The sequence below is a fragment of the Thunnus albacares genome, chromosome 7 (assembly GCF_914725855.1).
Source record: "Thunnus albacares chromosome 7, fThuAlb1.1, whole genome shotgun sequence".
In the NCBI taxonomy this organism is placed as follows: domain Eukaryota; kingdom Metazoa; phylum Chordata; class Actinopteri; order Scombriformes; family Scombridae; genus Thunnus; species Thunnus albacares.
In genome coordinates, this window is record NC_058112.1 from 30,552,026 (window position 1) to 30,576,009 (window position 23,984).

Genomic DNA, 23,984 nt, shown 5'->3' on the forward strand with positions numbered 1-23,984 from the left:
GCGAGCTCATTATTGTGGACTAAGAGAACGACAGGTGCACAAGACCGACTTCATACACAATTCAGGTTGTTTTGCCAGATAAAAACAACTAGTTGAAGCATCTTTTGAGGGTTGTGTATAGTTATGTTTAGGAGACAGAAAGTTAATTGGTTAAAGCGGCTATACACAATATTTCTTATATATAATAACACTGTTTGTGTCGGGCGTGGCTTGTGGTGATGAACCTGCAGAGAATTATCAGCGACTCTGCAGCTTTTACAAAGTTCACTAATCACCAATTATAGTCCATGTTACCTACACATCTCCATCCAGCATCTCACCCAAACTGCACTATTTTCTTCCTCTTTCTTTTTGCTTTTTCAGCTCAAACTGCACCTCATATAAACATCACAAGCAGCTGGTTGTCTCCATGTTTGTTTTGGTACAAGAACACATGATAATTGGTATTCTCAAAGGATACGCAGGTCATCAACCACCAGAGCTCCAGTGGTTCTGTGTGATTACTCTGTTGTGAGGTTTGTGTTCCTTCCCTCACAGTGAAAGACTAACATTCGGTGCCAGCTGGAGACAATCTTTATGTGTGGTCTGTCCAGTCTTCAGGAGTGTCCCTCGTGTCCCTACATCATCACACATTCACTGTACATGGCTACAATATCACCACATTTTTACATTTTTTAAATATGCTGGGAGGAAGCATATCGGAGGGTCTATTTACTCTTTAACTAACTGAAAAATAGTGTAAAATGTTGTAGATAAACCCATCTAAAGATCAGCCTAAACTTTACCCAAAAAGAAAATGTTGTTGCTAATCAAAGCTAAAATGTGGTCTCTATTTTAATCTTTTAATTTCTGGAATCAAGAAAAGAAACGTCTGTGCAGCTGAACGCCTGACTTTTACTAGCTTAATGTCTTTGCTGTGGTGTGTTTTACTCAGGCATGAAAACAACAGAAGGTAGTTTCACTGCTGCATTTAGTCATTCAGCTCAGCTAGCGGCAGGTTTGGACTGTAGCTTCCAATTAGCAGGAGCTGATGAGAAACAGGAGGGAACCCGCAATCTACTGAACATCAAAAAGAGCCACAAAGTCATTTCATGGCCTTTGTTCATCTGTGCTACAAGCTCTTTGTTCTGCAGTTTTTTTTTTCTCATTCTTGATAGTTTAATATCAAATTGTATCAAAGTTTTGCACATTTGCACAGTTTTTGAAACAGGCCATGAATTAATTATTGCCACAGAAAGACTTTCTGTCCTTGATGTTTGCTCCTGCGTGGATTCTTTCGTTTGTCTCTTCAGTCATGACTCACATCAGAAACCTTTGTCTTCCGATGGAGTCACTCTTTCTCTCTCGTTCTGCCGAGTTCACAGAGTTTGCGCTCTTCTATTGTTCATATCTGTGCTGTGAACTGCAGTGGTAAAATATGTTTAACCTGCCTTGTATGTGAGCTAGAGGTGTAAATGCGAAGCTACTATCTGTACATTTATCTGTTAGATAAGTTAGATTACAGAAATATTTGTATCTGTATTCAGATTTACACCATGAGTGCGTACGTATGGCTTCTACCGGCAGATGTCTAGTCTGCTTCATTTGGTCACATATTATGTAAAATGTACTTTTCATGTCTTTTCAACATGTGTCTCCAGTGTGTCTAGAAACCCTCAAACTATGAGAAAACACCATCTTCTCTCTTTTTCTCCTGCTCCATCTTTCAGTAAATGTGTGTGTAAAAACTCTGTTTAAATTTGGCTCCCTCTATGATGTCATAAAGGGATCTGTTGAATAGAGACGTCCCCCTCCAGCCCTTCAGCAGACTGACAGTCTCCGTCCACTGAAAATCTACTGAAACAAAGTTCTGCTGTTTGCTGCAAGAACCAAAACAACAGTCTTTATGTCCTCCCATCATCTGAGGAAGTGAAGACCAGTTGGATTCACTTTATTTTTGATGGAAATGTCCCCACACGACTGGAAAACTGTTGCATGTGTGTGTGTGTGTGTGTGTGATCGATCGATACCGGCTGTCCGTGACCCGACCACAAACTTTGAAGCTGCAAGTTTTGCCATGTTTTATCTTGTCTTACTATTTATTTAGCAGATTAGCCTGTTGAACTTGGCGTTAGCATATTGTGCGGCTAATATGGCTAATATGGCTGGTGGACTAATGTTGTGATATTGAGGGACAGTCAAGAGAAACTGTGTGAACATTAAGCTTCATTTGAAGCCAACTAAATAACGACAGTAGTAGGTTGGATGGTTGTTTTTCATGTTACTTTTTGTGGAACTTTAAACTGCAGCGCTAGCTCAGCTAACTTTGTTGTTACACGTTAGCCCGTTCTGCTCCGTGATCCTCGCCCGTATGTGTGTGTTGCTGCTGTAACGTTACGTAAATGTACTTGATAGACGTGCCATGAACGTAACGATATACATGTGAAAAAGAAATGGACAAACTGCAGGAATTCCTTTGCTTGGCAACGTTGTGAAACTTTGATTAGCGCCCAGCAGCTAACTTGCTCAGACCATGAAGCTTAGTGTAATAATATTAGTGATGCTACTGCAGCTCTGTTGCAGTTCCAGTATGAACATAAATACTGTTAACAGCCCTCCGTCTCTCCTGTTGCAGTCATATAATCTTGCAATGTATGTATGTAGAAAAATGTTTGTAGAAAGCAACAACCAGTCCGGAGTGAGACGTGTGGAGCAGCAGCTCATTTGCATTTGAAGCTAAAGAATCTAATCTGCAACTTTTGATAACTGAGTCATTTTTTAAAGCCAAAATGCCAAAAATAAGGCTTTGGGTGTCTTGATTTTACGGCATTTTATTGACAAAATGATTCATCAAGAAAATAATGAACAGATTAATAGATATCAAAAATAATTGGTTGTTGCAGCCCAAATACTGTATCTGTAAATTAGCTACAAACAAACAAAATGTACACAATGTAATATTTTAACCATGTGTCTGAATTAATCAAATACTAAAACATGATTAGTATTTGAACCTCAAACAGAAAATAAATAAAGAGAAAGAAATTAAGTCTAAATAAAAGCTGTGTAACTGGGTTTTATTTTGGGCACAAACACTGAGAATTGACCTTTCAGCGTATTAGCAGACATCTTGTGTGCAGAACTTTTAAAATGAAAAATATTTGCATATTTATAGATTCAGTATTAAAACAGTTTTAAATCATTTCTGGAGATCTTTAATCATGTTGTCAGAGATCTTCTTTCTGAGTGCTTTCTAGTTATTCATATTTCACTTTTTGTCCTCTAAAAACGACTTTGTAACTTTACTTTCAAAGATTCTGTAAATATTTATTGTTACATATGTTTTATATCAAACTGTCATACAGTTGGACAGCTCTGCATCTATCTGTATTTGTCTTAAACTCTCCATGTGCACAAACCCTCCAGAAACCCAGACGCTGCTCCTGCAGACGCTCCCTGTCAATAAAGATGAATGTTTCTGAGACCTTGCAGCTTCTGCCACTGACATTACAAATCCTCCCTCCCCCCCGTCCTCGCTGCTGGGCTTTGTTGGCCGGGGTGCGGTCCCCACTGAGGTCCTCAGAGAGCGCGACGCACTGATGTGACGAACAGGCCTCAAAGCTGTCGGCGTGAAGCCTCCCACTGTTATCTCTCATCTGAGCCGGACAGTGGGGCGCTTGGAGGTGATGCGCCGCTTAAACGATGAAATATGATCTGTAGCCCGAGGCCGGGTGCCCCCCCCCCCCACCCACCCACCAGCCCCCACAACAAAGCCCTCCACTCCCTCGACAGCCCTGCTTTAAACATGACAAATGACAAAAGCACACCAAGGGCAGCTCTGTGGTAACATGAGGACCCGGAGTATCAACTGAGGAATTATCCCACTAATCTCCGAAAAGAAAGCTGCACGCAGGCCTCGGTCGGCATTTATATTCTACCTACGCTGTGAAACTTTAATGCAGCTTCTGACTGGGATAACCTGCAGTTTGCAAACTTCTAGCATCAAATATTCTCCTTATTCTGCATGCAGAGAGGGCGTGTAAACAGGAATAATCCATGTGAAGCAGATCAGGGCTTGTCATGTCGAATCTCACACAGCCGTCGTCTGTAAGCTTCTTTCTTCTCGCTCCAGTCTCGCCGCAAACTGCCACTTTCACTTCTACTCTCTCTGTGTGTTCTGTACCAGTTCTGTCAATCATGTCATCCTCGCTGCATCCAGACAACCTGGCTACCTGTCACCTTCCTCCTCCTCCTCCTCCTCCTCCTCCCTCCCCCCCCGTCTGTAGTTTCACCAAGTTGCCGAGGCAACGGGCGGATGCTGCGCTATCAGTCATCTCTGCCCCCTCTCTCTGCTGATGGTATTCAGCCGTTTCCTGCAGCTAAAGCAGAGGACATCCAGTCCTCGCTGAATACAGCTTGTAATTTAGGTGATTCAGAAGCTGACAACTCAATAGCAGATGGTTGAGAAGAGGAAGCGTCTTCGTCTTAAATGGCAGAAACCCATTGTTTAACACCGAAGAGCATCACTATCACAGCTATTCTGAGTCTCTTCCTGTGAGGATGTAGAGGCGTTTATCTGTCCCCAGCGGTATGATAACAGGACATTCATTCACTTCTCAACGCCATCAAATCAACCAATAATTGGATCTATAAAAATGTTGTTTTTAAAGAATCCTTTTCTATTAAATCACACGGTTGTGATGGTGGACATCCTACAGCAGGTCTAACGGTACAGTTTGCATTTCTGTCCCTCAGGGCGTCGGCATCCTGAAGGCCTCTTGTTTCCCATCCATCAGCCTCCCGGAGGTGTGACTGGCGTTTACCACCTTCTCTCATTTGGCAGCCAACGATTTCCTGTTCCTGAGCCATTGATTTTCATTTGCATTGCTGACAGACACGAAGCCGCTTGCTGATAAACACCAGAGTTTAAAACTATAAAATTAACTATAAAACAACTTTCTCGGCTGTGATTTTATTTTTTTTGTTTATTTTGTTCACAGTGAAGCATCGTTCATATTAAAAAGAGAATTTAAAATTTATTTCGGTCTGCAATCAATAACAGAGACAATTAGGCAAAAATCCAGACCTGAGATACAAAAGATATTCATGTTTACATGGAACATAACAAACCTGGTTGGTTGGTTGGTTGATTGGGTGGTTGGATAATTTATTAATCCCAAGGGGAAATTAAGTCATTAATTTATCCTTGTTTACATGATACTAACAATATCCAGGTTTCTAATTATCTGTGTCCAGCTGCGTCTTCATTTCTCAGCATCTTGGCCACTATGCTGTGTAACAACGGAGTGTTTGGAGATCTGGATCAGGTGTTTACATGCAGAAAACATAACCAGGGTACTCCAAAAACTCAATCATAACCAGGATATTACTGCACAAAACATGCAGCTGCTACATAAAGAGTTAATTCTCAGTTTTCAGTTAATTTATTGCTTGAGACTAGAACAGGAGTCAAATTTAATGGCTATTTTGTACTCTATTTCCTCTCTACATGGTTAAAAACTAAATTCTCCCTGAAGATATTAAAGTTCAGAAGAATAAGATATATCACACAATATTTATTAGTAGATAAATTCATTTGATTTGTTGAGTATATATCACTAGAGTTATTCTTTAAAATACAAGCAGAAAAACAGAATAGAGGGCAGAAAACTGACGCAGGAGAAAGTGAGAACAAGGACATTTCCTTTCTGTTGGAACAAACTACCAAAAAAATAAAATGTCTTCTGGAACTTTTTGTATAGAAAAACACAGAAAAAAAAAACAGAGAGAGACAACAACACTGCATCATAGCTGTCTAAGAAGAGGCTGAGGTCAAGAATTAATCATCTATCTCTGTCAGTGTCTGTTTTTTTTTTCTTCTTTTCTAAAATGTTTTGTCTGAACGAACCACCAACAAAACCACCTCCAGAAATACCAAACCCTGACCGTTTGACCGCGCGCTGCCACTCCATTTATCACAGGTTTCTCTGCAGAGAAGCAGGTTAACATGTGGGCTAAACAGAGGTTTAAGCTCGGAGAACTCACAGCGAGCAGGTTGAGGAATAAAACCAGAGGAGATGGATGATTCTCTCAGCGTGGTTCTCAGACTTCCTACTGGTCCGATGTTCCCCAGCTTCCCGGGGCATGACCTGCTGCTTGTTTGTATATTCCTGACTCCAAATGACCTTGGCCCTAGCTACAGGTGACCTAGGCAACTTCCTAGGGCACCATCTAGCTGGGGGGTGCTGATATAACGAGCTAATTTCACCGTGCGCCGGAACAAGCTGCTCCCATCGGTCCTATCGAATGCACTGGCGCCCTTTGTGGCGCCTGCCCAGAGCACTGATACAGTTTTAAGGTGCCCAGGGTTACAGCGCAGTGACCCAGAAAAACAGTTTTCTGCAGCGTCAGTTAGTTCCACACATAATTTCCTGTAAGAGAGGCCACAGTGTAGGCACTATGCTACACCAGATCCTGCAAAACGAGTTAACAAGCATGGAATTTTCTGGTTGTGGAGTTTGAAAATATATATATAAAGTTAATTACATAATGTCAGGGTTTGTCTTGTTTGCAACTCCTCACGTCAGACGAAGGCTCACAGCTGAGCAGGTGGAGCGTGTGGAGACTGGAAGAGCCAGAAGAGACAAAAGTTGCATCAGGGGCGCAGGTCAGAAAAAGAAAAGAAGTTTTGTTTTTAGTGTGTCGACACATCAGAGCTGTATTCTAGAAAGTAGGTTTAGTGAAAACTCTGAGCTGAGATGAGAGAAACTCTGGGTTTTCAGCTCCAGAGACGGAGATAACTTAAACTGTGAACTTAACCTGCTCGAGTTTCTCTCCGTCTCCTCTTACAGAACCAGACACGCCGTCTCATCTCTTCATTCATTCAGTCCGCATCGAAGCACATTCATTAGTGAACGTTTACTGTCTGTCAGAATCTAAATCCTGGTTGGATATTAGTTTAGTTACTCAAGGACGATCTAAAGTTGCCATTTTTATGCATATCAGTCATTTCTCTGAACAAGTTTTTTTTTTTGCCTTCACATTCAGATATCACACAGCTTGAATTCAGCCTCCCGACATGTAATCTCAGCTTAAATTTGAAAAACCTGATATGAAGCTTTGGACATGTAGGATCAATGAATAATTATCTCTACCACTCATGATGTGATTGGTCGCACTGATGGAACATAATTCCTGTAATATTGGAGATTATATCTTAATATTTCTGAGTGAGCAGGATTGTGGTGCAGCTGCAGAACGAAGTTTGGAAGTGAGTTTTTTTAAATAGGGTTTAACAGCATTCATTGACAGTGTTTAAATTTACTACATTTGTTGAAGCAGCTGAAATAAAGTCAATTTTGAGCCGGGATACAAATCTGTAATGTCTAAAATTTTAAAATCTGCTGTATTTTAACCTTGAGGCCTTTTCAAGTGCAAATCAGCAAATACATTATTACTGATCAAACTGAGAGCTTACAGTCATGTCTCTATGTCTTTGATCTATTTAGTTTTTAAATCTTTAACTCTATTTTTCATCTTCAGTTGCTGCCTCTTGTGTTTTATCTGCGTCAGATTAAAGCTGACCAAATATATTTAAAATGTAATGTAGCTGCAGCCTGATACACAGTAAGATTCCACTTTATCAGCATTAAGGAAATGTAAGTCTGGTAAATGATGAATCAATGTACAACACCGAATAAAACTTTATTGTGTTAACTTATTGACACTTTCACCGCTCTGACTCTTTTTTTTTAAGAGATAAATGTGCAGCGTCCTCATACACATGCATTAATATCGCTATGTACACTGGATTAAAATGGAGGCTCTGCCTTTTATTTACCTGTTGCCATGGTGACTCGTAATATCGTAGCTCCAGTGATGATGGCTTTTTTTAAATTCACCACGAACGTGCTGAAAACTCAGTTCAGGGTTAAACTCAGAGTTTGTTAACCCTACTGTTGTCCTCGGGTCAATTTTGACCCAGGAGAACAACAGGTGTCGTTATGTGCTGTCATCAAAAAAACTGAAATGGTTTCAAAACAGTATCCTGACTAAGAAATTATGAATTATTTTAACTATAGTTGAGATCAGAGGAACATATGTTGATGGATTATGGCAGACTGGTATATGTAAAAGTTTAGTCAGGATATTGTTTTAAAACCATTTCAATTTTTTTGATGACAGCACATAATGACACCTGTTGTCCTCGGGTCAATTTTGACCCGGGAGGACTCAAAGACGATCTAAAGTTGTTATTTTTATGCACATCAGTCATTTCTCTGAACAAGGTTTTTTGCCTTCACATTCAGATATTACACAGTGTGAATTCAGCCTGTTGTCCTCCCGGGTCAAAATTGACCCGAGGACCAAAGGTGTCATTATGTGCTGTCATCAAAAAAACTGAAATGGTTTCAAAACAGTATCCTGACTAAGAAATTATGAATTATTTTAACTATAGTTGAGATCAGAGGAACATATGTTGATGGATTATGGCAGACTGGTATATGTAAAAGTTTAGTCAGGATATTGTTTTAAAACCATTTCAATTTTTTTGATGACAGCACATAATGACACCTGTTGTCCTCGGGTCAATTTTGACCCGGGAGGACTCAAAGACGATCTAAAGTTGTTATTTTTATGCACATCAGTCATTTCTCTGAACAAGGTTTTTTGCCTTCACATTCAGATATTACACAGTGTGAATTCAGCCTGTTGTCCTCCCGGGTCAAAATTGACCCGAGGACCAAAGGTGTCATTATGTGCTGTCATCAAAAAAATTGAAATGGTTTCAAAACAATATCCTGACTAAGAAATTATGAATTATTTTAACTATAGTTGAGATCAGAGGAACATATGTTGATGGATTCAGCCTGTTGTCCTCCCGGGTCAAAATTGACCGTTAAACAACAGGAGGGTTAAATCAACAGACTAAAAACTCTATTTCAAGTTCTATTTAAATTATATTTAAATTAAATTAAATTATATTTATAGTTCTATATTGTCTATTTATAATTGGCTAGTGTGAGTTTCACATGTCTTTCTTGTGTTTTTTGTTGATTTTGATCGGATTTTAGTCGTATATTGTATCAACAGGCTCTGATTCAACATCATGAAGGTATTTAATGCTAAATGCTCCATCAACACCAGTTAGGAAAGCATTGTTAAAATCCCGCAGATCTTTATGTGAAATTCTAGTCTGCTATATTTCCTGAGATACCACATAACAATGTAGGTGTGTATAAATTGATGCACAAGACATTTGATTCAAAGGTGGAGCCATAAAAATGTCACCTTGTGTCTGAACATTTCATATAATAAGTGTGATAAATCTTCCATGTGAGCACATACAACAAATACAGCCGCCACACGTTTTATCTAACTTTGAACCTACTTAAGAGCAAATTTAAGGGGAAATACCGCAAACATCAGAGCTCATAAACTGATTACTTAAAGCAACCGGAGCCTCGCCGTGTGTGGAAACTATCAGCAGCCTGAACATAAGAGCTAAAAGCTGACACGGGAAATATTAACTTCAATTCACTCGAGGTTTATGTCATCTCAATTTGTCATCATTACCTTGAAAATTAAGCGCTCAGAGTTGTGATTTAATGGAGAGGTGTTACGCAGCTTATTGTATTGCAGTAAATTTGCTGCCTCTATAAAGCACATATTGATTTAGCTGTAAAACTACACTCAAAATCCCAGTTCCTGCTTATATAACTCACAGTTAATAAAAAAAAAAGAAATCCCTCAGCTAATTCTTCATGATGTATCGTCGCTGGTCAGACTGTGATGACAAAATGAAAATAAATATAAATCTGAAAGAAACTCTTGAGTTATTATTATTAAAAGTTTAAAGAGCAGGGATTCTCGTCAAGTGTTCAGTCTGTCGACACTTTCTTGTTTAATTCCCGGCTCTGGTTTTAATGCTGCACCACCACACGACCGATCAGCGTAACCGTGTTAAAACACTGGTGACACAAAGCCTGCTGGGAGCTCGGGGTCCAGAGGAAAGCCTCCTAGCGGCAGCAGAATTAGCCCGGATCAAAGCTCATTTCAAGCATCGGGTTAAAGGATGTGGAGCAGCTGTGACTTCCAGCTCAGCTCCACATGTCCTGCTTAAAACTGTTTACACATTCAGATTCACTGATTCTGTCTAGTTGGATATCCTCTCTTCACACACGGAGGGCAAACTGCAGGAAGTGGCTCAAGGGCACCTGTGCAGCAGGAGTTCTTGAGGAAAAGCGACACACATCTTCGACTTGGGTAATTTTCATCACCGTGTCGAGTTCTTTACAAAGGATGCGAGCAGGTCAATAAGTGCAAATGTTAAGCAGGTCTGAAAATGTCCCACATCGAATTGAAATGACAAAAATAATTTGTCAGTGCCAGTGGTAGAAGAAGCACTCAGATCTTTCATTTCAGTGAAGGTACAACAATGTAAAAATACTCTGAGTACCAGTAAAACTTGTTTTCAGCAGAAACAAGAACTGAACACAACACTGACACATCATCAGCTTTTAAGTTGATATGTTGAACTTGTTAGCAAACAGTTGCTTATTTCCACATCCAGCAGTTATGGAGCAACATTATCATTCATTTGGAGTCGTGTCTCTGTCCACCTGGTGAATTTAAGTCCAATATTCACTCTCTTTCAGCTCTGTTTTTGCTCTCTACCAACTCCTGAGGGAAATATCTGGCTCTTTAGCTGCTAAATGCTCCACTATGTTCACCAGCTAGTCTACAGCTAACTGTGTCTGTTTGCCATTTGGTGCTGAGCAGGTAGTGTACAGCGGCTTTTTACAGCTTTTTCTCTGCAAACAACGCTATAAGAGCGCTGAGAGTGAACCAAAACAGTAAAGTTGCAGCCGGACAGATAAACAATGAGTTGAAACTCACCATAAAGCTCCGTGAAGCCGAGAGGAGCTGCAGAGTCGCTGATAATTCTCTGTAGGATCATCACTACGAGCCACGACCAACACATTACACACTGACAGATCAGACAGTGTTATTATGAATAATATCAATTAGCTAATAATACATAAGTATTATCCTCAATATGTACTTAGACAGGATATGAAACAGCAATCTCATGGTGTCAAAATCAAACGCAACCATCCACTTTAATATTCATCCATTAATTAACTCAAACATCAACAGGAGTGTCACGGGTCAAGAGACTTTTAGTTCCTAGTTTAGTTCCTGAGGATAGGAACCTTTTGGTTGAATAGGGGCTATAGGTAAAACAGAGAAGTAACAGGAGCGCTGCTGGTGTCCCTCAAACCACCAGTGCTCATGGATGGGAATAATATTGAACAAGAACGGAAGAATTATGACCAAAAAATGGCTTGTGCCTTCTTCAAGGTCACACCCCACACACGTGTTGGTGTGTTTTTTTGATGACTCCAGCCCACTGAAGTAAAGGCCTTTTATTTTTCAAACCTACCTTGAGTGCCTGGACCTGGATTTTTTTTTATGCCAGTCTTTGGTCATAATTCTTCCTCTCTTCTTCAGGGACTGAAGGTCTTTTCTATTGTTTGATCAATGCTGTTGTTATTCTGTTGACAACTGCCTCTTTACAGTTGTGACAAGTGCACCAAATCATCAACCATTAAAATGACATATACTGTGTGCAGCACATCATTTATTCAAACTGAACTGTGTACACCAAAATTAAATACCGAATTGTATCAAATTACTCCCTCAAATTAAAAAATCTAACCCCTTTATTATACACAGTATGCAGATTGCAAAATAAATCACTTCTATTCTCACATTGTTGACAAAAACTGAACATCATAAGCCTGAAAAAGACAGTTTTTATCTCAGGGCTGATGTACATGACCTCTCTGAAGATATTTCAGAATCATTTATTCAATGAAACAAATCAACTATTTAGTTTTCGTATTTGTGTCCATATTCAATACAGAAAACTGCAGCCTGACAGGATGAAAAGAGGTTTTTGCTGCCTTCATAGTGCGTTGCTGCCTCCGGCGTTAATGTACAGCCTTCATCGTGCCCTCAATATGTCAGCTGACTAACGGCGTCGGGAGGGAGGGATCTGCCGCCGCCGCCGCTAAACGGACGAATGAGAAAATGTTACACATTGAAGTAATTTCAACATCGCTCCTGGGGGGAGATCTGCTTTGATGTCGGGACGACGGAGAGGAAGAAGACCCGAAAAAATCCCTGAAAGAAGAACATCTACTGCGGCTGGACGACGCCGAGTCATCCTGCTACCCAGCATGCATCACAGCAGCATGCATCCTTTATCAAACAATTTATCTTTCTAATTAATACAATTTTATGAATGTTTACATGTAAAGCGGTGAAATGAATGTGGTCTGACAACACACATGTAGAACTTATACTGAGTACTAGATTGTTTATTGTGTTAATTAATGATGATTAACTGATTAGTCGATCGACAGAAAATTAATCGCAACTATTTTGATAATCGATTAATCTTTTACAGTAATTTTTAAAGAAAAAAAAAGCCAAATTCTCTTGTTTCATCCCTGAAAAAGGTCTATGGGATGAAGAATTACCCAGATAATATGGAGGAGTGGGAAACTGAGATGTGTAAAAAAAAAATAGAGAGAATTTTTTGTGCAACATGAATATAAACAAAATAAAAAATATGCATCTAGAGAGAGAAGACAAACACAGCAGCAGGACTGTATCACTCTGATTCCAGCTTCTCAAATGTGAATATTTTCTGTTTTTTTTTAGTCCTCTGTGACAGTAAACTGAATATCTTTGAGTTGTAGACAAAACAAAACATTTGAGAGAATCATCTCGGGTTTTAGGAAACAGTGATCGACATTTTTCACCATTTTCTGACAAAGAGAGAGTAGTATAAAAAAGAACAGAAACACAGCAGAGAAGCACACCAATTATAGTATTGTATATTGTATGTATACATATTATTCCTTTTTGTCCAATTTTGTTATGTTAGTTCATAGTTCACTTACATTACAACAAATAAATTCTTATTCACACTGGTAGCATCCATCCATGCAGGTATTTGAGAATTATTTGTCCAGGTTTACTGGTTTCTGTCCTCCAATACAACCCAACACAACACAACCCAATACAATACAGGTGAATTTGGAAACCAGACTCTTGGATATCGTTCACGGCTCCCTGCAACACTGAACAGAACATACAGTTTAAGAATGGACGGATGGATGAATGAATCAATGTACTGTGAAAAATAAACACACAGATTTTGTATTTCAGACAAGTTTGAACTCATTGGCAGCGCCAGACTGAGATATATATTGTGTTATTGTGTGAAAATATGAAAATATTTCATATCAACATATAACCAAACCAACTATTTAGTCCTTTGTCAGAATGAAACTCTTCTTACAAAGCGGCTATGTCCAGCCTCAGGTATTCAAGCCAAACGTGGAAATAATTGGCGTTTATTCTTAAGCACATCAATGTTACAGCACGGATCTACAGAAAAAAGCTGCGATCAGTCATCACTACATGGTGAAAATATACAGTATATGTACATAAAACAAATATAATGAGCAAATATCATGTATAAACTCAGGTTTCTTCTCTCCAGTCTGACCAGTTAACACATCTGTGTGTCTGAGAGGTCTGGACGAGGCCAGCTGTTGAAAACTGAGGAGTGTTTTCCTTCTTTAAGACTGAAACCTCTGAGGGCCTATTTAATTAGTGAAGCTTTAATACCAATTTAATGGAAATTAGTTTCAGACCCCCACATGAATTCCATGTGTAGTCTTATAGATCAGGGACTCACTGCTACTCTCCACCAACTGTCTTATAATTATATCTTCTACTGAGAGAAATAATGGACTTTTAACTTGTTAATATAAATATGACTTACAGATTCTCATGTATATTCACTGTATTTTATGTGTAATTTATGATTCTCTGTATTTTTCTTTCTATTCCAACATCATGTTACATGCTGCAATGCATTTCCAGTTCGTATTGTATTTTCAGATGATAAATATTCTCCATTTATCACCTCAATAAACCTGTCTGGTGTTATTATGCGCTCCCTAATAATCCCTGAAAACGTGCTTCACATGTTGGCGATTTCAGCTCTTACATTTTTTTTCCTGTTCTTGATCAGTTTTAAAATGTCTTTTTGATTATAACGCCTCCAACACGTCGTCTACTTTAACATTTATACATGACTGTGAAGAAAAACTAAATAAAAGAAACCGAAACGGCTAAAATATTGAACTTATGTGCTTCTGCTGAAACATTTAAAAACAGATCTTAAAATGTGGATTTTTGAAGCGGCAGTGATGAAAGGAGTTTCAGTGTCTGCTGCAGTGTAAACGCTCAAAATAGTAGCAGTTGTACTTGAACTGGGATTCGACTGATGTGTAAACGCTAAAAAAAAAATAGTGTCAGTTGCAGTAAAGGTGCTGAAAGGAGTTCAGATATCTGAAAGGAGTTGAAGCGTCGGTCGGCGTCTAAGTTTTGTACTAAATATGGTCAAACGATTATCTGATATGAGAAGGTATCACTGAGCAGTACTATTGTGCTGCCTGCAGCCTTCCTGTTGTTATTCTGGCTGTGTGTGCGCCCGCTGTTGTCAAAGTACAGTCTGTAACTCCGCCCCCCGCCGTCTAGCAGAGGTTATAATGTGGCGTGATTCAAACAGCGGCCAGACAGACTATTCAGCCAGAGATGGATGAGTGTGGAAATTAGTTTAAATTTGATCAGAGCTCATAAATACTTCCTGTTAACCAGCGTTTTGACCATAGACTGTATAAAAATATGGACGTAGTTACCGTGACGTCACCCGTTGGTTTCTGAAGAGCGGTTTTGAAGCTAAAAGCGAGCCGCTCTGACCGTCGCCATCTTGGCAGTGCGTGACGCTGCCTAACTCCCAGCCAATCAAAAATGGGCAAAGAGGCGGGCCGAACGGCTGAAACAAGCCACCTAGCGGCTGGCGGACCTGTCACTCAAAGCAGCCATGTCCTTCATTATGCAGAACTTTACGGCTTAATAAAATTTAAACGGGTGAGTTATAAAAAAATTCACCCCCCGTACAGTTGTCATGAAAGAGGAAATTAGCTTTAGAGACCAAAACCTGTTTTTTGTACCAGGCTGTAAACATGTTTATTTCTGCTGTAAATTTGGGCATTTTAACATGGGGGTCTATGGGGACTGACTCACTTTTAGAGCCTCAAGTGGTCGTTCAAGGAACTGCAGTTTTTGGCACTTCCGCATTGGCTTCATTTTACAGCCCCGGAGGTTGCTGCTTGGTTTGTTATCCAACTCTTACATCGTCTGATCGTCACAAATAAACAATAAAGGTTTAATGACTGCAGGCTGTAGAGAAAGTTAGAAAACATCATATTGAAGTATAACCACAAAGCATCTGTTACCATCTGAACCAGCTGCAGACGTATAATATGCTGAAAAACTAGAAAAATGTCAGAGGCTGCTGAGGAACAGACGCTGAAACTTCTGAAACTTCTGAGCCAGATCACGTGGACATAATAAAAAAACGAAGAAAAAGAAAGCGAAGAAGCACATTTCCCAAAAATGATTGGTACCGTTATGCAGAATTGGAATGAATAATGTCCTCTTGATGGACACCACTTCCTCCAAGTTTAATTGGAAACAAAAACCAGTGAAATGTAACACACACAAACACTTTTTGTTTTAAACAAGCAGAGAGAAATCCACTAAATCTAAACGTTCTTCTGCTAAACAACAGTGACAAGTCCCTTCCCCTCTCTCTGCTACACTGTACTACACCTGATTATTTACTAGCTAATTAGCTATATAGCGAGGCCATAAATCTTAACCGTAAGAAGATGTGAACGCTGCTCTGCTGAACAGGAATCTGACCAGATATAAATATATAAAACCAGCAGCCGAGCAGCAGCAAGACGCCGCAGCTCGTTCCGCTCATTTCCTCGTTCACCGTCTCTACATGAAGCGTGTTGACGCATGACAGCACATGAAACCATGTGAGAAAATATTACAAAATGTGCCAAGCTGTGATCATACTGTATGACGGTGTGTGAGCCCACTGAGCAAATCCAGTTAATTTGCTTCAATCTCCTTGATTTAAACTGATGAACACAGGAAATTATTGCACCTTTTAATCAATTATATTCTAAACACATGCTCAGTTTTATCTTATTTTAATGTAATTTTACAAATTTATTTCAATGAATGCCTTTATTTGCTCTTAATTGTGCGGTGTGGAGTTATTGACCTTGACCTGTTTTGGTGAGTAAGTTAAAAATCTGCTTTAAACAAAATGCAGCAATAAGTTTCCTTCTTTAGCTCGATCAGTTAAAGCTACAAAAATCTGTGTTTGTTTTTATTAAAAATGGATCAAGACCAAGATTTACTTTATTTGCCCTCATGCGGAAATTTGTTTTGGACTCTGAAAAGACATTATCAATCATTTGGAGTCGTGTTTGTTTCCACCTGATGGATGTAAATCCAATATTTACTCTCCTTCTAACTCTGGTTCGATCTCCAAAGTTTACTTGGAGAATGTGACTCCTGAAATTGACCTAATGCGATCCTCTAAACTAGAAGATGTCTCACTCTGTCGGTGAAACGCTTGCGGTTGTACGGTGGTGTTACAGAGAGGAGGTTCCTCCTTCACTAATAATCTTTGGTTGAGTACAAACACGGGTTGCAGAGCGAAACACAAACCCTAAGTTTCATTTTGTTCTGTCATTATTTTACGCGCAGAATTAACGTCAATTAGTGACAGCTGACGTGAGCTGCTGCTGTCGATGTTTGTCATTTTAACCGGCAAAAACGACGGCCGGTGCCAGATAAAAATGAGAAGCTGCCAGCTGAAAATGTTAGATATTGTACGCTGCTGCTCTTTGCGAATGCAGAAGAGAGAGATAATAATCAGAGTTTAACAATTCTGTTAATTTACTAACCAAGATGTCAGTATTTAGAGTCATTCACCCTGCTGTGCACAGATCATTTTCACAACCACACACTCTAATTTCCACTCACATAAGAGGTGTAGGCTGCTGAAAAGGAGAGCAGTTGTGAGTAGAGTACATTAATGAAAGAATCAGCTTTATTTTAGCTGATAAAGTCCTTTAAAAGATGCCCAGATCGACCCGATACCCATCCTTAGGATCAGCTTGGGAACTCTCTATTTAAAAGCTTTAGAGCTGCCAGGAGTCACACAATGTGCACTTCAATACCTTCAAACTAAATGCAATAAAAATGTAATTTGTTAATATAATTTTCATTTTAGCTGCATCATGAAGTTAAAGAAACAGGACAAATAATAACTCCATTACCCAACATGCACTCTTTATCCTGACATTTCAGACACACAAACACAATTCTTTATTTTTTTATTCTTTTCGTTCCCTCTGCTTGTTCTTTGTGTGTTGTTGTTTTTCCTGCGTTTCTTCTCTCTTGTCTTTTGCATCTCGTTTGTTGTCTCTTTCGGGTTGAGATGTTTTTTAGAAATCCCACCTGAATACGTTTCCTCACCTGAACGGTTTGTACTTCATTTCCTCTCTTTTTTTTTATTTATTTTTTGTTCCCCTCAGAGTGTTTTAGCATTTGTGAAAAATCAACTAAACTTAGAAAAAAAAAAAACTAAACATGAAGTATTGGCGTCTGTCCTGATCTCTGGAGACTTTGGAGAAGGAGGCATGTTGGTAAAGTCAAAGAAAAATAAAAATAACAAGTAGAAAGAGCCTTTGTAACGCCCTGAAATTAAAGCTAACTGTCACAGAGATGAAAACATGCTCTCAGGGCTGAAGAAGTCTGAATGCTGTCAGGGCTTCTCAAACATTTTCACACCCCACATCCACAATAAACCCTCATGAGGCCACAAAACCCAGTCTGGTCACATTCAGACTCATACTGGAAGATTTTTAGCTGCTAATTTAGCTCTGAAGCTTAAAACTGTGCTGTAGGTGCTGAGAGAAACCTGTGATTACAACAGTCACAGTTCATTCTCTAGTTAGGATAATAATCAGAAGTCGGTTGCAACAGCTGTTTGTCAGTTCAAACGTAGCCTCGTTATAATGTTTATTAAGTGGAGATTTGCGCTGAAATTAAAACCAGTTGCACCAAAAAACTAGTTCTCATGTAGAGATGAGTTGTTACTAAATATTTACAGCTACTAACTGCCATGTGGAACTGTTGCCAAGCTAACTGAGTGCACCGACTGACAAAGCTAACGTTAGCTTACCAATAGCTGAGCCGTTTAGATCGTAGAGTAAAAGAGGTAATCAATAACATCAGACTAAATAATCAATTAATGCTGGTTAGCTTCACATAATCACACATTTTCCTTATTTACAGCTACTAACTGCCAAGTGGAACTGTTGCTAAGCTAAATGAGTTCACCAAGTGACTAAGCTAACGTTAGCTTGCCAATATCTGAGCCGTTTCGATCGAAGAGTAAAAGGTAATCAATAACGTCAGACTAAATAATCAATTAATGCTGGTTAGCTTGGCATAATCAGATATTTCCCTCTCACTTTAAACTGCATGAATACTAATAAGTCTAATACACACATATTTTTCCTGGTACGCAGACAGAAATAAAACACATTTGTACATTCCTACATTTGTTATTTTTGGTAGTTATGTAGTTTGTATGTAATCACTTAGACATATTATTCATGAAAAAAAAGTATTTACATTACTTCACTAACAATTCAAAAGCAAAAGTCATTAATTACTTTACTTGTTATTTTACTTCTGTTACTCCGCCGTCAGCTCAGCTTTATTTTACCAGGCAGTCCCATTGAGATCAAAAATCTCTTTTACAAGAGAGACCTGGCCAAGGAAGCAGCTACAAAATCACAAAATTAAAATGCAACATATACAACATGATAATACGATATATTATCATAAAACAGATGAACAGCAATTCAAACACAGCAACTTCTCAATAAAAACAACCACATGCCTCCATCACCACATTTTTTTATGATGCCCTTACATTCCCCAATGGATATGAATGATTCTAATTTTAGATCTTTTTGCAGATTATTCCATGGCCAAAGTGCATAATAGGAAAATGCAGTTTTCCCCAGATCTGTTAAAACCAGGGTATGTTAAAAAGCAACCAGTAAGCTGGAAGTTTACCCAGTATCGGTTATATAGATACAAATATACCAGTGCTCTTGTTCGCATGGTCAACGATGTCCAACCCACCAAATCAGAACAAATGTAATGGTGAATAAGGGTCTTTGCATTTGTAATGAAATGTAGATGCATGGTACACTGAATCAAGGCTCAGTAAGATGGAGGAGGCTGCATGCAGGTACAATATATCACCATAATCAATCACAGACAGAAAAGTAGCTTCCGCAAAGTTCTTTCTTGGCATCGAAAGTAAAGCTAGATTTATTTCTAAAATAAAAGCCAATCTTCACTCTGAGCCTCCTAACTAGATTAGCAATATGTACATTGAATAAAAGGTTCCTTTAAACAACTTGAAAGCTTCCACAGCCACCTTTTCCATCCTCTGTCTTTAACACACAGAAGAAGAAAAGAAGACGTGGTTTAACAAGCAGCCAGTCGACAGTTTGGAGGACCATCAACAGCTAGCTTAACGTTAGCCGCAGTGACTGCATGCTAATGTTAGCAGGCTAAAACAACAAAACATGTAAACAAGATCACTTCGGAGTCACCTGGAGTCTCATTTCTTTTGATTTGGTGGTGACTCGCCCATAATGAACCAGTCTGTCCACTGAGTGCAAAGAGATCAAACTGACATCAACCCTCCATCAATCTACCAGTAAGACGCCAAACAAGTCCACTCACAAATGGTCCGTGTACCAGTGTTACTGGGATTAGTTACTGTAATGTAATTACTGAATTTCAATTTCAATTAGTCATAATGTGTGGGGTGTTTAGTCTTTGAAGGTTTCAATGATCCTTATATCTGTTTTTAGCTTTACAGGATTAAAATAATAATGTTTCTGTTTTGTGTTCTGGTGATGTTAATGTTCGCTAATCTTTAGTGTGGCCTTTCAATATATTTCAAAACACGCTGAGGCCTTTTAAAGGCCTGCAGATTCCTTCAATCATAGCAAAACCACAGCTGACAAATCCACAATGAGGTGGATTCTGTCATTTACAGAGCTTATGTCAGCAGGTAGAGGAGTGAAGCTTGGCGCTTTTGAAAGTTTCCACGGCTGCTGAGTTTTTAAATGAATATTCACTCAACTGTGAAGATTCACCAACACTTCCTCATCCTCCCCACCGTCCCCTGCTGATCCAAGATGGCTGTCAACAAACCCTAAACAACAACCAAGCGAGCTAAGAGCAAGGACTCTATATTCATCTCTTGTGGGGCTGTTGTGGCTCAGAGGTAGAGCAGGTCATCCAGTAATTGGAAGATCAGTTGAAGTGTCCTCGGGCAACATACTGATCCCCATATTACCACCAAAGGCTGTACAATCAGTATGTGAGTGTGTGTGTGTCAAGGAGCATCAGAAACTCCTCCTGATGAGCAGGTTGGCACCTTACATGGTAGGTGCCAACCTGCAATTTTCCTCTGAAATTCTCCTCTGCCATCAGTGTATGAGTGTGTGTGTGTGAATGGGTGAATGTTGGCATGTAGTACAAAGCGCTTTGAGTGTTTCGGAAAACCAGAAAGTCGCTATATAAATGCAGCCCATTTACCATTTACCATTCGTGACGCCAATTTATAACCCACGAGAAACATTTCCTCCCCATCCTGGAGAAAATGATGTTTTGCAGAAATCAGTTCTGACGCCGCTCAGAGGCAAATGGTTCTGTTCACAGCCGAATATAAAATCAATCAGGTTTGTAATGGTCTGCGCTGAGAGCATGACAAACACCCATGGCAGTGCTCAGCTCTCTGTACGCCCGCTCAGAAATACAGGGACACAATCATTTTCCTTAGCCAGCATGAGCGAGAAATGAGAGGCGCTCTGTAAATAAGATATTACTCTACAGACGGCCGTATTCCCTTCAACAATTTTCCTTTAAAATGAGTGCCAATTATAAGCGAAGGGGTCCGTCTCACCCGCAGTGTAGCCGTATCACATTTGAAATTTAAATCAGAGGTGATATTCTTGGCGGATGATGGATGCGGCTTTATGGGGGATTTCAACGAAATCCCAGGCGATGAGGCGAGTTGATACAGATCTGTTTCACATGTGGAGGACTCGACTGTCTTTTTGCTTTGAGGAAAAATCCTCTCCTTCAAAAAGGGCTGCCAGGTAAAGAGGTGGCATTAAGATGGGAAGACAAACAGACAAAAAGGTTCGGGGGGGGGTGGAGGGGTGGTGGGGTTGCAAGGAGCTGAGAATGCCACGAGGACGGCTGGTTGAATCTAAATGTCAAAGTGTTTCTGCGCTCAGATGAACTTTACAGAACCGGTCTCCAGTTCGCTTCCTTTTAGCTCTATATGCTTAGTGTCTGTCCAGCTGTGTGATGCCGCACATCTGGATTATTACCCTCCTCCGTCATTAATTCAGCCACAACACAAGAGCTCAAATCTGAGCAGCTCTCATCATCAGATGAAGTTAAATTACCTTTCAGAGCTGCTGCTGCTGCTGCTGCTGCCAGGAATAGACTCTCACAAACATCCCTTTCCCCACCAAAACAAAACATGTCCCTAACAGAGAGCTGCTGCCATCGAGGGGTAATTACGGATGTGGGTTTGTCCTCCTGTCACCCGTCTGTACTCCACAAGCTGCATAGCAAACATCTCAAATGAAAAAAAAAAAAAAAAAACTGACAGCGTCGTCCTCACGGCATTTAAACAGCTCGGAACAGCAGTCAAATCTGTCAATTTCCTCCTGTGAAATCTCACTTCAGTGGGTCTCCAAGAAACCCACGGGGCTGCAGCGTCTCAAGTTTGAACAGTTTGAATCGGTGTGTGTGTGTGTGTGTGTGTGTGTGTGTGTGTGTGTGACTTTTACAGAAGCAGAGCGTTAATGGAACCGCAGACGTCTGGGGACGGACGTCTACGAGGAGGCTTCGGGCCTCGCGGTAGAGCTCAGACGAGGTTTTTCATAACGAGCGGCGATGGCCCGTCACGCGCGTTTTGATTGGACCACACTGCACCTGTTTATACGAGACTGTTCGCTTCACAACACGGCTACAGTTGAGAAACACTAGAAGCATGTTGTTTGTGATACTGGAGCAGGAACGTGAAGGAAAATGAAATCATGTAGGAGAAGTACAGATGCTTTTATAATGACAAAACAAAAAAACAACAACCTGTGCTTGCAGCCAAGCAGGAACTCAGTTTGAACTTGTTTCTCTATTACCAAGTAAAAAAAAAAACCAGATTCTTCTTCTATGATTTCTGCATGGATTTACGGAGGTTTATTGTTGATGCGCGTCAGAGATAATGATATCCTCGGGAAGTGTCAGTCATGCTGAATGATGTCAATATGTGTTTCATGAGTTCATCATGAGTTCAGTTACCGAGAAGCACAGAGAATATTTCTGAACGAGGTTTTAGATGAACCAGCTCGAAACTTTTACTCGACTCTGACTTTAAGGTTGTCTTCATTCGACCGGTAAAACACACACATTTTTAGTATTTCCAGTATTTAACCTCTAGCAGGTGAGTTCGTGTTTATGTTTTGTGTTGCGTGAAGAAAAAAATTGTGTTTTTCTTAACAAAGTTACTTACAAGACGGAGACGATGTCGCCACGCTGGACCTGGTAGTTCCTCACACTCCAGCGGTTCAGCAGGACCACGTCACACTCCGACCCCCCATCTGGGTTCAGGAACGGCTGCTCACACACACACACAAACACACACACACACACACACAGAGGTAGAATAACAGACAATTTCCTCAATTAAGCAATTAATCATTTTGTCTAGAAAATACCAGGAAGTAGTGACTCATATGATTTCTTAGAGCCCAACCTGACATCCTCTAATATCTTGTTTTGTCACTAATCTAATGTACCATACTGGTCTGAATATAATACATTTTTTCTGGAAATTACATTTCAAAAAGCGAGCGTCGTCTTATATAAGAAGACGAGACAAGAGTTTGAGTATGTGCACTGTAAGTGTGGGATTAACGTTCTGCTTTAACGGAAATATTTCACTTTTATGAGAGAAAAGGCTTCAAGGATAACGATTCTCTTCTCCTTGGATTAAAAGTATCTCAGGGAAACTTTCCCAGCAGGATGAGTGTGAAAGTGTGTTGTACCTTTTTCCTAAAACAGCTGTATGAAAACAAGGGTCGTCTTATTACAGGGCCAATACAGTAATCCAAAGATATTCAGGTTCGAATAATCATTTCAGTCATTTTTCAAGCGACATCTTCTGGTTCCGGCTTCTCATATGTGATGATTTGCTGTTTATCTTTGTCATATGTGACAATAAATTGAATATCTTGAGGTTTTAGACTGTTAGTCAAACAAACCGAAGGCTTCACCTCAGGCTCAGAGAAACTATGAATGCAATTATTTCACAATTTTTTTAACATTTCATAAAGTAAACAATGAATCAACTAATTGAGAAAATAATTGGAAAATTAATGGATAATGAAAATAATCATTAGTTGCAGCTGTGATTCAGTTTACTATTATGTATATGACACAGAAAAGCATCAAAACCTCATATTTGAGAAGCTAAAACGTGCGGATATATGGTATTTTTGTTAAGTTAACGCCAAGTTTCTGTCTATTAACTAATTGATTAATTGTTGCAGCTCTCGTTTATACAAATATGAGCAATATACAAATGTTTAATGACTCCCTACGCAGTTTACAGTAAACATCCCACCCTCACATACCGTAGAAACACATGCAGTATATACTCAAAGCCACATGAGGTGGTGACTCAGTGTAACGTCTAACAGAGCAGAACTAAACTCTCTAAATATAGCTTGGTCAAAAGGTCGACAACTTGCGCACACACACACACACACACACACACACACACACTTCACTAGGTCTATGTTCCCAGACATACACACACACATACACACAAGGTTGCATTAAATTTCTGCTCCTAAACAAAAAAACACTTGTCT

The 23,984-nt window shown here is 39.6% G+C and overlaps 1 protein-coding gene across 2 annotated transcripts in view; it reads right to left on the reverse strand.

The window, feature by feature from the left end:
• Positions 1-23,984, reverse strand: part of immp2l (inner mitochondrial membrane peptidase subunit 2) — a 166,754-nt gene that overhangs the window by 113,291 nt on the left and 29,479 nt on the right. For both annotated transcript variants that reach the window (XM_044356038.1, XM_044356037.1), the window contains exon 3: positions 22,622-22,725. In XM_044356038.1, the coding sequence (XP_044211973.1) occupies positions 22,622-22,725 (104 nt within the window). The remainder of the gene's footprint in view (positions 1-22,621; positions 22,726-23,984) is intronic.